At 41.8% G+C, this 14,989-nt stretch overlaps 1 protein-coding gene across 4 annotated transcripts in view; it reads right to left on the bottom strand.

The window, feature by feature from the left end:
- Nucleotides 1-11,054, bottom strand: part of LOC105473429 (glutamate receptor interacting protein 1) — a 711,108-nt gene extending 700,054 nt beyond the window's left edge. For 2 of the 4 annotated variants that reach the window (XM_071071489.1, XM_071071493.1), the window contains exon 1: nt 10,767-11,054. In XM_071071489.1, coding sequence (XP_070927590.1) covers nt 10,767-10,824 — 58 coding nt within the window. In that variant the 5' untranslated portion in view covers nt 10,825-11,054. The remainder of the gene's footprint in view (nt 1-10,766) is intronic. The other 2 variants (XM_011727248.3, XM_011727253.3) reach the window with 1 other exon arrangement.
- Between the last annotated feature and the right edge of the window lie 3,935 nt (nt 11,055-14,989).

Raw genomic sequence — 14,989 nt, 5'->3', positions numbered from 1 at the left:
CAATCCTGACACGAAGAGGACAATGTGAAAATCCTTCTGACTATCTGTAACTATCTAAGTTTGATTTCATGAGGATATTAGTGTATTCCCCTCAGTGGTTTGCAACGGAATTTGTGAGTAACAGTAATAGTAGATATAAATATTAGACATCATAAGATATGAAGGAAGGAAAAAACTCACAGATTATATAACCAGAATAAACAAATAAATACCTATCACCTTCCTATGTTATTTTCTACTGTTTTATCATCATTGCATTTTTAATGTACCAACAGGTGAAAACTACAATCAGTACCTTTCTCAAATGATGAACTGTGCCTTAAAAAGACATAAATCCTAGTCATTTGTGATGTCAAACTGTATATCAGATTTTCAATTGTCTATATTCAGAAAATAAATGAAAGTGAAAAAGAAACACTGCAACAATAAAAGGAAGAGAATTATTAATTCTAACATAAATTCACACAAGAAGTCTTGAGTATATGTAGTGATCTATTCTAAACATTTTTATTCAAAATACAGAGTACACTTTATCAATACATCAACACCTAACAGTAAATTCACACTGCAATTACACTACTGACTATGAGAAGAAATATGTCGGTTCTTGTGTTCATACGTTTGCCAATGAAATACAAAGGGCAGATTTCTAGTAAAACTATTAAGTGAGAAAAGTTTATGTGCAAGGAAGGCTAGTAGAAGGTGCTGTTCAAAACTACTTGCCAGCCTCAAGCGATGTCATCTCTAAGCTGTTTGACCATTTCTATTTCTTTCTTTGCTGATGTTCAAATCATATGGAGAAGAGTCCACCTGGCAAAGGAACAGGATTCTTCTGCTTTATCATACAGTCATCCTCCTTATCCCTGCTCCTTACAGTTTTAAGTTTTCAAGAAACTTAAACCACTTCAGATATGGAACAGCAGAGAAAGAGATAAAAGGGAAGGAGGAGCAAAAGATCAGATGTAAGTGTCTGATACTCTTCAAGGATTCAAAACTCCTTGATGAGTACAAAAGGAAAGAAAAACTAACATCTGTGTATCTTTGAGGGATTTAGAGAACACTGTGGCCAATGACCCTTATCACCTAGCATGAAGGTCCCCTATGTGGCACATGCCACAGTCAACATGGTATTGGACCATAGAGTGGTAATATCTGCAGAAGCTGACTAAGACAGGTGGGGTTGAGCACACCTCCCAAGATCCCACAAACTCCATCATGATTCAGAGAAAACAGTTAAGTACTCTCTGGCTACCAGGACAGATACAGAAATACTGATAGGACAAGTACCTAGAAAAGGCCTGGGTAGAAGATTGCAAACCACAAGGATCTCACAACTAGACACAATGGCGAGGTTCAGGAAGTCCAAATGAGCCGCCAAGATGACATTCAAAAGATCAAATAGGAGCAGTCTCATTTCAGTGGATACCAGGGCACAACACCCAGTCACCAAATGTGCCAAGTCCAGAGCAGTAGACACAGTGAGGGTCACACAATGAATGAAATGCCCTTCACCAAGGGCAATGAGGATACTAACCTTTCCCCTTCACTCACATGTCATCTTGGGAACAAAGGAAGGGAAAACCCTTGAGAAATTAGAGAACCCAAAATGAGTTTTTAAACTAGAGACTAACGTGTTAATTGACAAGATCAAATGTTTTCCTTTTCAGTGGGAAGGGAAACTTGAAGGCAAGGTAAAAGCAGTTATGGGAAACATTATGTTTCATTTGTATATCTTAAAAGTAGTGTGTAAATTTGTAGACACACATACACACATACCCACCCTTCTGAACCATCATGTACAACCTCAGTTACATAAGTATACTCTAAACCAGTACTATTCGAAATGTGCTCTATGGACCATGCCAGTCAAGAAACTGTTTATTACCTGCCCAAGGTTACATAAGTACTGAAAATGAGGGTGGGTGTTTACAAACACTATAGCAATTTGACATTGCCATATCCAAGTCTGTGACTAGCGAGTTCATCTCATTGAAGAGGATAAGAACAGGAGCAGTCAAACTTAGGTAGTGAGTTTCACCAAGTGCATGGTGCTATGGGACCCCGTATCTGCCTGTGACAGGAAAAAAACAGCCCTTCATTACAAAGAGTATAAGAAGAACAAATGCAGATCTGCATGTAGCCTAATACCACCACCACTTTCAGTGCTAATACTGGGTTTTGTATTTAGGATCACAATGGTTTGTAATAGACCAATGAGAATAGAAGACTTCACATGTAAATGATGTGTTCATGCCTAGGAAAGACAAAGTGATATCAGACTGTTAAACTAAGATTCCATCAGAGTTTGACTAGAAAAAAGTGATGTTATTACTTTCCACAGCAGCAAGTACCATATTCACACTGCAAGAGAGAATTTAGTCTCAGGCAAATAACATCAAGTCATATGAAATCAATGTTGTTGATTTGCATATAGCTGATTTTGGGGGGTAGCTTTGTTTATTTTTCTTCTGTAAAATCTGTTTTGGCTTTGTAGTTGTATGAGAGCTATAAGCATCAGGAGTTTACATGTAGTTATATGTTAGTACATATTTCAGTAGTATAATAAAAACAAATGACGTTAGCCAGGCGTAGTGGCTCACATCTGTAATCTTAGCACTTTGGGAAGCCAAGGTAGGCAGATCACCTGAGGTCAGGAGTTCAAGACCAGCCTGGCCAACATGGTGAAACCCCGTCTCTACTACAAATACAAAAAAGTTAGTCAGGTGTGATGGTACAAAGTTGTAATCCCAGCTACACAGGAGGCTGAGGCCGGAGAACTTCTTGAACCCAGGAGGTGGAGGTTGCAGTGAGCTAGGAATCTCACCATTGCACTCCAGCCTGGGCAACAAGAACGAAACTCCGTCTCAAAAAAAAAAAAAAAAAAATGATGTTGGCAGTGGAGATCTGCAAGATATTTTTCTCCCTTCAAAAGGTTCCAAACATCATTTTAATTGAGAATAATGATCTTTTGGAATCTGGGTTGTCAGAAGCCTGGACTGAAAGAAGCAGATAAGTAACACCAGGGAGTGGCAGAGCCCACTCGGTATTTGAGCTGGACTTTTCCAGCTGCAGCCAGAAATGAGGCTGCCTTGGGTAACTGCAACATTGCATGCATTGTAACTTTGTTGCATCACTTGAGTTATTTTGTTATAAATGGGAGTCCAAAGGGGAACCTCATGTTTGAACTTCATTTTGGAAGACTAGGGATTGAAATTTTTTAATAAAAATTTCTAATTTATGAAACAGGAGTTATCCAAATAATGCCCCCATCCAGAGATGGCCTGCTAATAGACAAATGTACCTGAAGACCCTCTGTCTTTCACCAACTTCTAACCTTTGTGATATAATAACTATAATAACGTTACATTAATAGCTTTTACCTCCAAGTATAACCCCGGAAGGTCAGTATGCCAAGAATCATCCTTACTTTAGAGATGAGAAAGTCAAAGTCAAGATGGTCGGTCTATACCTAGGCCAAATAGCCAGAGGAAATGGCTGAGAGTACTTAAAAAAACTCCAGCTTTCTGATTTTGAGTATAGTATAAGAAGTATATTAAAATTTATTCACAGAGTACTTAGTTGTTTTCAGAAAATAATAAATTTAAAAACCTACCCAATTGCATTACCAGGGAAGATAAATCTAAAAAATAAATGCAGTACAACCATTCCCTCTCTTTCAGCTTAAAAACTCACGTAAAATTCTAAATTAGTTTTAGGAGATAAATGTACAGGATAATTATTTTTCCTTTAGGAGTAGGTAATATAAATTGTATATAAATAAAAGAAGAAAGCTATTGCACAATAAGCTATCATCATGGCACAGTCTGGTAGTCCATCACTTCGGTGGTTCTTTATTTTTATATTATTCTACCACATTATGTTTACTTTCTCCCCTAAATTGATGGGGGGAGTGAGGCAATAAAAAAGGCAATATGTGATAGAAAAAAATACCAGGCTCTGTATCAAGATACTGGGTCTCAAGATACAATTCTGATTCTAACCAGTACCTGAACCAGAGATCTACACTCTTCATATTTCCTACATTTACCTGGTCACCAAGTCCATCTCCTGAGTATCTCTGCATGGCCTGAAACAGGGCAGTAGCCTCCCACCTGCTTCCCTCCCTTACAAGTCCTTCCCTTTTCAGATGTTTCCTCTATGCTGCCAAGATGAGCTTTCTAAAACAAAAATCTGATCCCGACACTCCTCTGTTGGAAGCCTATCAATTCTTTATCGCCTGCCAGATACAATCAAACTCTTTAATCTGGCATATGAAGCCCTTTCCAATCTGGCCCTTTCTAGTCTAATGCTCCCATCCAGCTCCATTCCTCGTCCCATGGGGGAAATGAATATTCATATTCTATGCTCATAAGTATGTTCATACTCTACACTCCATCCCCTTTAAGAAACCAGTCATGGTTCCCAGAATGTCTCATTTCACAATGCTTTGGAATACACCATGCTCCTTGCCTGAAATACCTTTCCTTCTATCCCCTCCCAACTCTCTAATCTCCTCCCCTTCCTTCAAGTCTTTTAACACTTTCTCTATGCCACCTCCTCTGACAGATGTCTTCAGAAACTTCTTTCTTCCCACCCACCCCAGCACAATCAACCCCTCTTCTCTGTTTCCTCTGCATTAATCTGTACAAGAGTAGAGAAGCTATCCTGGAGTTATCTGTCATAGCCCATGACTCTATAACTATACTTAACAATCTCCTTTAAAATGGAAACCATTATTTTCTCATCCCATCATGGCACTTTGGCAGTTGGTACTCAATACTAACATTTGCTAAGTGTATGAAGTGTGGTCTTGGGTACATTTCTCTCTCTACACTAGATGCTTTGTTTTCATGAGAGCTGGGCTAGAATACACCAAAGACCTTGGCTGCATCAAGTTCTGTGTTTCAGTGTAGCTTTTCACAAAACATTAGACTTTTTAAAAATGCTTTATGAGGTTTCTAAAGAATAAAAATTATTGATTGATTGTTTCATCATCAGGATTTCCTAAGGTGTTAACAGACCTATATCAATATACCATTAAAATAGTAGTTGCCATTACTGAACTCCAAACCGTCTGCAAGGTACTATCATTCCTCCACATTTGTTAATTTCATTTAATCCTCACATAACATAGATGTTTCTTGTCCTCAACTTAAAGTAGAGAAAACAAGGGCTTTGAAAAGTTAAAAAGCCCCTAGAGTTAATAAGTGCCAGACTGAATTTAAACCCAATGCCATTTGGACCTCAAATACCTAATCAACCACTGTGCTGGCACTTAAGGAATCTATCTAGGATACAAGCCATATCTTCTCTGCATTCTATTCATGACCTCACTTGGTGCTTAAAGTTTAGTCACTGTTGAAATGAAAGGTGGTAAGAAATTAAATCAGGTGCTTTTAATATGCAGATATACTTGAAGATCACTAATTTTCCCATAAAGCTGATAGCACCCTTTGGCCACTGACATACCTAAACAAGTAGGTATTCTTATTTCTTGAATAAGAAAATTTGTATGAATAGATTTTTTATATTTATATTTAAGAATCTTTTCAATTTCAGAAGAAATAAACTTCAATAAAAGATAAAACAAGAGATTCAAATCCAGCGTTTGGCTTTGCATTTGAATCGTTCTCTCTGATAGACATGTTACTTTGTATTACTATCACTCTTGTATTTTGTATTACTAGCTACTATTATAATTTAATTGAAAATAAATGAATCAAATCCTAAATGCCTTTAATAGTCAGCCATCTGCAGCATTTAATGTAACAGTTTTGAAATCCATAAGAGTCAATTCTCAAATTCTTTTACTAATATCAGTTGAAATTTCTTTTTCTTCACGAACGAAAGCAATCAGGTTGCTGTAGAAGAAAGCACTATCTGATGCCTCTTTATTTGACCACTGGGCCATCTGTTAGGTAGCCAGAGTTCAGATTTTGGCTTTAATTAAATAAAATGTTGGCAAAGGACAAATATGCAATGGCTATTAAGAATACAATCATTTCCCAGTTTTTCACAGTAAGGAAGAACACTTAATTCTTGTTAATTCCTGCCTTCATGGCAAATACGCTTTGAAAAAAAAAGGAAAAATATGCAATAATGGCAAGTCTTTGGTGGAAAAAACCCATTCACTTAAATGAGTTACTTCAAGTGTAGTCAAATAATTCAACTTAGAAATATGTTGAGGTTCCAATCCTTATTGTTAATTAACTCACCTACCTTGCAAAATCGTTGTCAAAAGTCCAAAATATACTGTAGAAGTGTTTTCCCAGTATACGTAACTAAGAAAACTCTCTAATGAATTCCTAATGAAAGATTTGATGGCAGTTTATTAGAATTTTGCCCAAAAGGGAAAAATGTTATAATGTTAATAAAATTCTACAAACTTCACCTCAGGAAATATAACTTGACTTCTTTTTAAATATCTCTTTAGAAATGAATGCCCTAAGTCTTGGCTTTATAAGTTCTGGCAAATTCATTAGCTCTCTGAACCTCAGTTTCCCCATCTGACAGGGTGACGAATAATAACACTTAGCTTACAGGCATGTTATAAGGATTGCACCAAATAATGCATGGGAAACATCTAACACGGTGCCTGAAACAAAGCAGGCCCTAGATGTCTTTGCTTTCTTGTCTTTTCCCTACTTTGTTCCTTACGCAAAAGTCAAATTCCAAATTGGACTTTTTGTTAAGGAGGTTGTGGCTAGGGTCACCAGATCTCCTCATGATATGGGTGGTATGGGAAATGAACCAGGCCAAGGTTGTAGTAAAGGTCTACTCCTTAAGTTCCCTGTGCTTTCTCATAGATATTTTATAAAAGCTCTTTATTTATATCTAAAGTGATCCAAATATCCACAAAAAATAAAATAAGAAAAAACTAGCCAGCCATGGTGATACATGCCTGTAGTCCCAGCTACTTGGGAGGCTGAGGCAGGAGGATCTCTTGAGCCCAGGAGGTACAGGCTACGGTGTGCAGTGATTGCACCACTGCACTCCAGCCTGGGTGACAGAGCGAGACCCTGACAAGAAATAATAATTTCTAAAAGAGAAATCCAAAGAGAAGTTCTCAGTTTCCTCTGCAGACCTCCAAAACTTGTAAGAAGAACAAAAAGGCAAAGGGGTGAAGTGCTATAAAAAATGCATGTGTTTTCCCCTGGTGAATGTATATGCTAGTGTGAAATGCCCTTAACACATCTATATAATTAAGTTTTTTATATATATGTGTTAAATCTAAATATAAAAGCAAAGGAAATGAGAAAATACAAATTAATATTTTTCTCTTTTCCTCAATAATAAAAATATCAAGAAGTATGTTTGCAGAAACAGATAAATAATCTTTCCAAGCATTATGTTTGATTTTCTATCCTAACTATACATTATTAAACACAATAAACGTTTACTAATCAAAGCCACACAAGTAAGAAAGGTATGGTACAGGCAAAAGAAAAGCATCCTTAATTACAGAAGCATTTATCTCTTTATACTAAGAATTTTCTCAACAACCGCATTCCTATTACACATGATCAGCTAATAAGCAGATGTAAAACGACGAATACGTTACTTAATTTAATTTGATTGGAAGAGATATTAAACAGGACAGTTTTCAGAAACATTTCTCTTCTCCTAAAACATTTACCCCAAAGTGTATTAAGTGGCTTCTAAATGGATTGGGTTTAGCAGATCAGGCAGAAAATCAGGGGTAGTGGGGAAGATGGAGAAATGTGTTCTGAATTTTAATAGTATGTCAGCGTACATCAGTAAGTCTTAACATGTCATTTTCGAAGTGACTGCATTTACTGCAACAAGCCATGTGTTATGGTTTCTCTGCTCAGCATTGCATGCCATAGCAATAACTTACTTAATATCATTTTGACACAGGCCTTCAAGATGAACCCAAGTTATGAATGGTTTATGTAGATATGGCATGAAATTATATAGAACAGCCAAGCCTCTTTTTGTACGTGAATTGAGATTGGTATTTTTTTTCTTTTTTGGGAATAAGGTTAAGATACATACTCCTTCAAATATGTGGTCCTCAAAGAAGCTAGCATCTTGTATTAATTTGCATTACACCTCAAGAAGAGATTTTACTAAATAAAATCTACATGAAAAAAATGTTACGCTAGAGTAGTCTCCATAATGGGTTTTAGAACGTTTACGTGTAGATTGGGGTTGTGGGGAATGTGGAAAGAGCAGTGGTTTAGATGAGCACAACCAACCTTAGAATTTAATAGTAAGATATTAGAAATTGACCTTTTGGTTAATGTTAACCCAAGACAAAATTTAAAATGTATTTGTTCCATGTTCATTATCTTCCTGACCAACCTGACAGTTTAATCTTTTTGTGTATATTTAGAAGAATCCAATTCAACGTTATTTGAATCACTTAGAATTTCAAGGGTCAAGGGAAAAGCTTAACACAATCTGACCTGAAATACAAATAGAAAACATCCCTCATCTCTTTACACTAAATTCATCCAAAAGGATAAGCCAAGCTCAAACAATGTCCTCTGATATATGCATTAAAAGTCACATAGGCAGCTCAGTTTATTTAAATACATATTTAATATATGTATATATATGTGTGTGTGTATATATATACACACACACACGATTGAAACAAAAACACCAGTTGGACAGGAAATTGTGAAAGAAACAAAATCATATATTTGTCCATTCCAAAAGAAGCAGGACTTCAAAAAGAAATGCTACAACCAAACAAACAAAAATAAATACTAATTATTTAGAAAAGCATCTCATAACTAAAGTGAGAAAGAAGAAACCTTTAAAGTGAAAAAAAGCAAAAAGTAAGAAACATTTCCTGTTTTCTCCTATTGGGGGAGATAAGGCAGAACACTCAATTTCTTACTCAGATTTTTATGCTCTGAGGAATTTCAGTCTTATCTCCACCAAGCAGATTAGACAATCATCTTTCAATGTTACCATATATTTCCAAAAGACATACAAGTACATTTTGTCACAATCCGAAAATCTACCCACTTCGGCATTCTGATAAAACTTGTCGGAAGCATGGTGATTTTTTTTAAGCAAACTGATACATTTAATGCCAAGTACATTGTGACATTTAGTTGATAGGACAGTCACTCCATGCTTGGCAGAATGCTTTCATGTAGTGCTTTTACCTGGTTATAAATTATTGGTACTGCTATTTGCAAGTTTAAAGATATGATTTACTAAAGGGAGAAGCAGAAGCATTCCCAAAGCAGGGGTGCCTTTTGAATGGGTAAACGTAAGGTCACCTGCCAGAAAGTGTGCTGGAAAATGAATGCACATATCTAATAAGGAAGTGCTTAAAAAGGGATGAATTCCCTGAGTCATTAAGCAGGATACAAACCAAAGACAGGTTGTGCCACCTAGAGAAAAACTGGAAATTGTACATTGGTTCTTCAGTAGTAAGTGTTATTCAAACGCTTGAAACTTTTAGTTTGCCCAATAACCAAGCCACCGTCCATACCAGCTCACCAAACTGCTGGATTAAACCCCCTTGACAACTCTGCCTTCACACACCAGACTGGCCTCCTCCTGCTTTCCTCGCCCACCTACCCACGCTGCGCCACTTAACCTCAACACTGGCTGTTTGCCACAGCCCATGCAGCCCCTGCATCCTGAAACCTATCCAATTCTAAAGCACCTTCCTCGAAGCCAGGACAGGACAGGGTAGAAGAAGCAAAAGGATAAACCCTGGTGGACCTTGCCAGCCAGCGTTCCTCTGGATGCTAGCAGAGCCACCGTGCACACACCCCTCTAGCCCCATGGGGCCTGTATGGGAAATTCTGGTGCACTCAGTACAGCATATCCAGGTTACCAAGCTGAACTCCCTGGCCAACCTCTGCACAATCCAAACACCATGAAATGACCTCAACAGAACCAAACCTTTAAGGTGCAAAAGGCTCTTCAACTTTCCTCTCCGCAAGTCACTTAAAAGCAAAGTGTACAGCACACTTGTCAAGCTGAAGCACAAAAGGTCTGCAAGGCACCAGGCACAGAGAGCCGCCTTTTGCAAAGAAAATAGACAGTAATTACGAAAAGCCCGCAGTCCTGCGGTATTAAACTGACAGAGGGGACTGCGCTGGGGCATAACTCATCTCCAAGCAGTCACTCCTAGCCCCAGACCCTGAGCGAGGGGACAACCTTTTCCCTCTTCTCTCCCCCTCCACAGACCTGCGGCAGCGCCCCCCTTGCCTCCCCCACGCTTTTCCTTCTCCTCCTCCTCCTTCTTTATGAATCTCCAGCAACTTTGGGTTGGCAATGCCGTCGCAGCCCAGCCAGAGTCAGGGACAGCGCGAGGGTGGCCGCAGGAGGTGGAGGAAAGTTTGAAAAGTCACTTAAAGCACTGCAGGAACCCCCCTCCCTGTCCACCATCACCCCCAAGCACCCACCCCACAGACGGCGGCTCGGAGCTCCACGTGCGAGCGGGCCCTGCAGAAGCTGGAGTTTCCCCTACATCCTCGCCAGAAAAAAATCTTTCCCCAAGCGAAAAGTTCCCTGCTGCAGCACCACCCCTCTCCCCCTGCCCCTCCAGCCCGCCCCAACCCACCCCCCCACCAAAAAAAACAAACAAACAAATAAAAAAAAGAATCAGAGTTCGCAAGACGCCACCTGGATTCGCCCGCGGGCCCTGAAGGAGCGGCGCCCCTCCCCCGTTGGCGGGTGGACGGGTCGGGAGGGAGCCGGGGAGAGGGAGGCACCGGGCGGCCCCGGCCCGGACCCCTTCCCTCCCTCCCCGGCCCCGCCGCCTAGCTCACCTCTCTCCTGCTCCTCTGCCTGCAAGCAGATGGGGATATTCTTCTTCCAGCCGGGCATGGTGTCGCTCCCTGCGCTCGCTCTTGGGCTCGCTCTCTCTCGCTGGCTCCCTTTCTCCGGGGCTCGCCGCGCCTCCTCGCTCGTCCTCTTGGGTAGCCGCGCCGGGGCTGTTCAGCGGAGCTGGGGCGCCGAGGCGGCTCCCGGGCACATCGAGGCGGCGCCGTGCGCCCAGCGCTCCCCTCAAACTCGCCGGCGGCTCCGGGCGGCGGCGGCGGCGGCCGGGCCGGGCCGGGCCCCGCCGGGCAGGTCTGGGGGCTGCAGCGGCTGCTGCCGCTGTGTGGCCGGGAGGTTGGGCCGGGCCGGGGGCGGAGGGCCGGTGCAGGCCGAGAGCTGGGGGCTGCGGAGCCCCCGGGAGTGGGCGCCGGCGAGAGGAGTGGGCTGGCGCCGCCGCCTCTTTCCCCTCCTCCTCCTTCTTCCCCTTCCTTGTCTCTCCGCCGCCAGCAGGTGGGACTCGGAGCCGCCGCCGCACAAAGCTCCTCCGGCAGCAGGACTGAGGTTGCGGGCTCCCTGGGCGCCTCTCGGCGGAGCCTCCCCCGAGACGCGCGCGAGGCTGAGCGGGCACGGAGGGGGCGCGCGCGCTCACACCCTCCGCGCCCCAGGCGGCCTGCGAGGCGCGCCCGGCCTGCCAGGTACCGAGCCTGGCACTGAGCCGCTGTTGCGGAGCCCACGCCGCTCCACCGCGGCCGCCACTCCCTCCCCGCCTTCCTCCCAGAGCCCAAACTGGCGGCTCCTCTGGCTTAGGCGACGACCTCGATGGAGTAAGGGGCAGTGTCCTTCCCTCTAGTCCCTCCTCCGCGCCGCTCTCCCTACGCCCTGGCTGTCGCCCCCTCCCCCAAGTTGAGACTTGCAGCTACGGATTTGCTAACTTCGCCCTCAACTGAGGGAAATAGCAACTTTTGGGATGGTCAGCCGCTGGTCCCAGGAATACGTTTCCTGGCAGGGTGGGAAGAGCGTGAATGGAGACTCTCTTTTGTTTTAAATGATGCAGGGAGACCTTGGCTGAGTGAATATGTAATCGCTGTCTTCAAGCATAGGAAGGGTTTTATGATCAGGTTTTATGATTAGTTTCTTCCCCTTGTCATAGGTTCATAGAAAATCGGTGGAAAAATGAGTCAGGTGGGAGGGAGCCAGCTTTGTGATACAGCCTGGAAGATTCTGCCCAGACATGGGGCTCTTGCTTGTGCTTTCAAAACGGTAATGCTAGGAGGGGTTCCTGACAGTGTTCCAGGTGTCACTCGGTGACTGTCCTGTGGAGTATGACATCTGCCTCTGCCTCAAGCCTGGGGGCTGGCTAGAAAATACCTGTCTCTCCCTCCAGAGTATCTGATGTGGACCGAAGAATTTAGGGCCCCTGGGGCTGAACTACTGGTTTGTGGTTGTTGGGGCCCAACCACTGCACTGCTATGAATGACTCGGTGTCCTGCAGTTTATTTTGGCCTCTGAAGGAACTGCAGTTTGCTCTCCCGAATTGAGGACATCGGCTCACACTGGCCTTCTCTCCCTCTCCTCTTGGAAACATAGTAATACTGCCAGAGAAATGCATTAACTAGAAAAGGCTGAAAGAATCTTTTCCTCTGCCACTGCATAAGCGGTCTTATCGGGTGAGGACGTTTGCCTCTGCTGCTGGCCGGGGTGGCTGTCTGTCATTACAGAACTGCCCAGCTGCCAAAGCAAATGGCTATCTCTCCTAAGCAATGGAGAGACTCGGGTCCAGAAGCTTCAAGGATAGAGGAACTGAAGGGCTAAATGAAGGGCAGAGTCAAACCATCCCAGGGGGTTATCAGTAGAAATCCCGTCTGAGCTGTTCAAATCTTCTTTCCAGACTCTTTGAAAAGTAAAATCCAGAAAATCAATATGAACATCACACCTGTCGCCTTTAAATGGCCCACCCTTCATCCTAAAATGAACAAGACTCCTTGGGTGCTTTAGTCTGCTCCTAACCTCGTTTCAAGGTCTAGTCCTGCCAATTTTATATAGAGAAAGGCATTTGCCATTGATTCCCCCAAGGGACAAGACCAATCAGGCCATAACCAAGACATTTGATGTATGTATACAAGCAAAGACCTAGCTTTTGACAACAAAGAAATGACCACAACATTTTACAGCAGCTTATATAACATTTATATGTCCGTTGTGGGTCTAACAAGCATCATTCTGGAAAAGCCATGCAATAAACGCCTTGTGTGGACCAAATCATACTCATACAGTTACAGTGCAATCAGCACTTGTCCTGCCAAGATGAGTGATGGATTATAGTGGAAAGGAAGTTCCAGCTTACACCTGTTAATAGTATTTTAAGTCACATAGGCAAAATTCCTATGATGTGATAGACTCTGGGCTAAAAGCTAAGGATACAAAAAGAAAATTAGGCCCAGTGTGGTGGCTCATGCCTGTAATCCCAACACTTTGGGGGGCCAAGGCAGGACAATCACTGAAATCCAGGAGTTTGAGATCAGCCTGAGCAACATGGTGAGATCCTATCTCTACCAAAAGAAAAAGAAAAAATAATAATTAATTAGCCAGGCATGGTGATGCACATCTGTGATCCCAGCTACTCAAGAGGCTGAGGTGGGAGGATCACTCGGGCCCGGTGAGCTGTGATTGTACTATTGCATTCCAGCCTGGGCAACAAAGCTCTCTTAAAAAAAAAAAAAAATTATAGTTTAATAGGGAAGATCAAGTTAATGCATTCTTCTGTGTGTAAGAGTCAGATATTATTATATGGATTATACAAGTGAGATTAGTTAAAGAACCTCTTAAGGATAGATTCGTATCCTTCCTACCACGAAATACTTATTGTCTAAACACTTGTTCACCAACATCCAGTGTCTTGTATCATCATTGTACGTATGCCTAAGTTATCAACTAGGCCCTGAGCTCTCTCAAGGGGAACCATGGCTTACCCCTCTGCATCCCCAGAGCCAGGGACAGTAAGCAATCATTGTTAGTTGATGATGATGGTATTTAACCTCGCTTGAGCTACACATAGCACATCACCACAGGGAAATAGCCCCTTAATGAATCCTTTTCATGATACTGTTGAGATCACTTTATAATATCAGACCAGAAAAAAGAATGAAATCACTGAACTAAAAATGCCATTTGACCCAGTAATCCCATTACTGGGTATGTACCCAAAGGATTAAAACTCATTCTACTGTAAAGACACATGCACACATATGTTTATTACGGCACTATTCACAATAGAAAAGACTTGGAACCAACTCAAATGTCCATCAATAACAGACTGGATAAAGGAAATGTGGCACATATACCCCATGGAATACTATGCAGTCATAAAAAAGGATGAGTTCATGTCCTTTGCAGGGAAATGGATGAAGCTGGAAACCATCATTCTCAGCAAACTATCACAAGAACAGAAAACCAAGCACCTCATGTTCTCACTCGTAAGTGGGAGTTGAACAATGAGAACACATGGACATGAAGGGAGCACCACACACTGGGGCCTGTTGGGGATGGGGGCCTAGGGGATGGATAACATTAGGAGAAATACCTAATGTAGGTGATGGGTTGATGGGTGCAGCAAACCACCATGCCACATGTATACCTATGTGACAAAACTGCACATTCTGCACATGTACCCCAGAACTTAAAAGTATAATAAAAAAAGAAAAAAGAACTTAGTCTGAAATACTTGGTTTCATTGTCTAAAATCATCTTATGTTCAAAGCACCATTTATAAAAATCTATTCCAAGGAAATTATAGCACTATTTGGAGCTTTATGAGGAAGATATCTACCAGCCAGTAGGACATAAGATATATTATTTTTCTCCTTTACTAAATTTGAAAATCAATGTCCTTTAAAGACTGAAGCTACAACTACAGCCACTGTTTATAGACATCATCTCACTTATATTAAGAATTTGTGGTCCTTATTTGAACATAAATTCTTCCTAGTTATTTGTGTAGCTCGAAAGGTTTTGCAGCCTGGGTTTATAGAATTCAAAATTTAGTTTAATTTCTTTTACTTTAACCAGTGTACATAGTTGATTGTGTAGGCCAAGAGACCTACTCTTAAATGTGGCCTCACTTGATCTCCTTTTCAATGTAAAATTTTCAAAATAAAGGGGCAAGAAGACATAATCTCTTACTCCTAGTACCTCCCTCACCTGGTAGGAAAGAAAAGAAAAAAAAAAAACCCTG

Source organism: Macaca nemestrina, chromosome 10 (assembly GCF_043159975.1).
Source record: "Macaca nemestrina isolate mMacNem1 chromosome 10, mMacNem.hap1, whole genome shotgun sequence".
In the NCBI taxonomy this organism is placed as follows: domain Eukaryota; kingdom Metazoa; phylum Chordata; class Mammalia; order Primates; family Cercopithecidae; genus Macaca; species Macaca nemestrina.
This window is presented reverse-complemented; position numbering and strand designations above follow the sequence as displayed.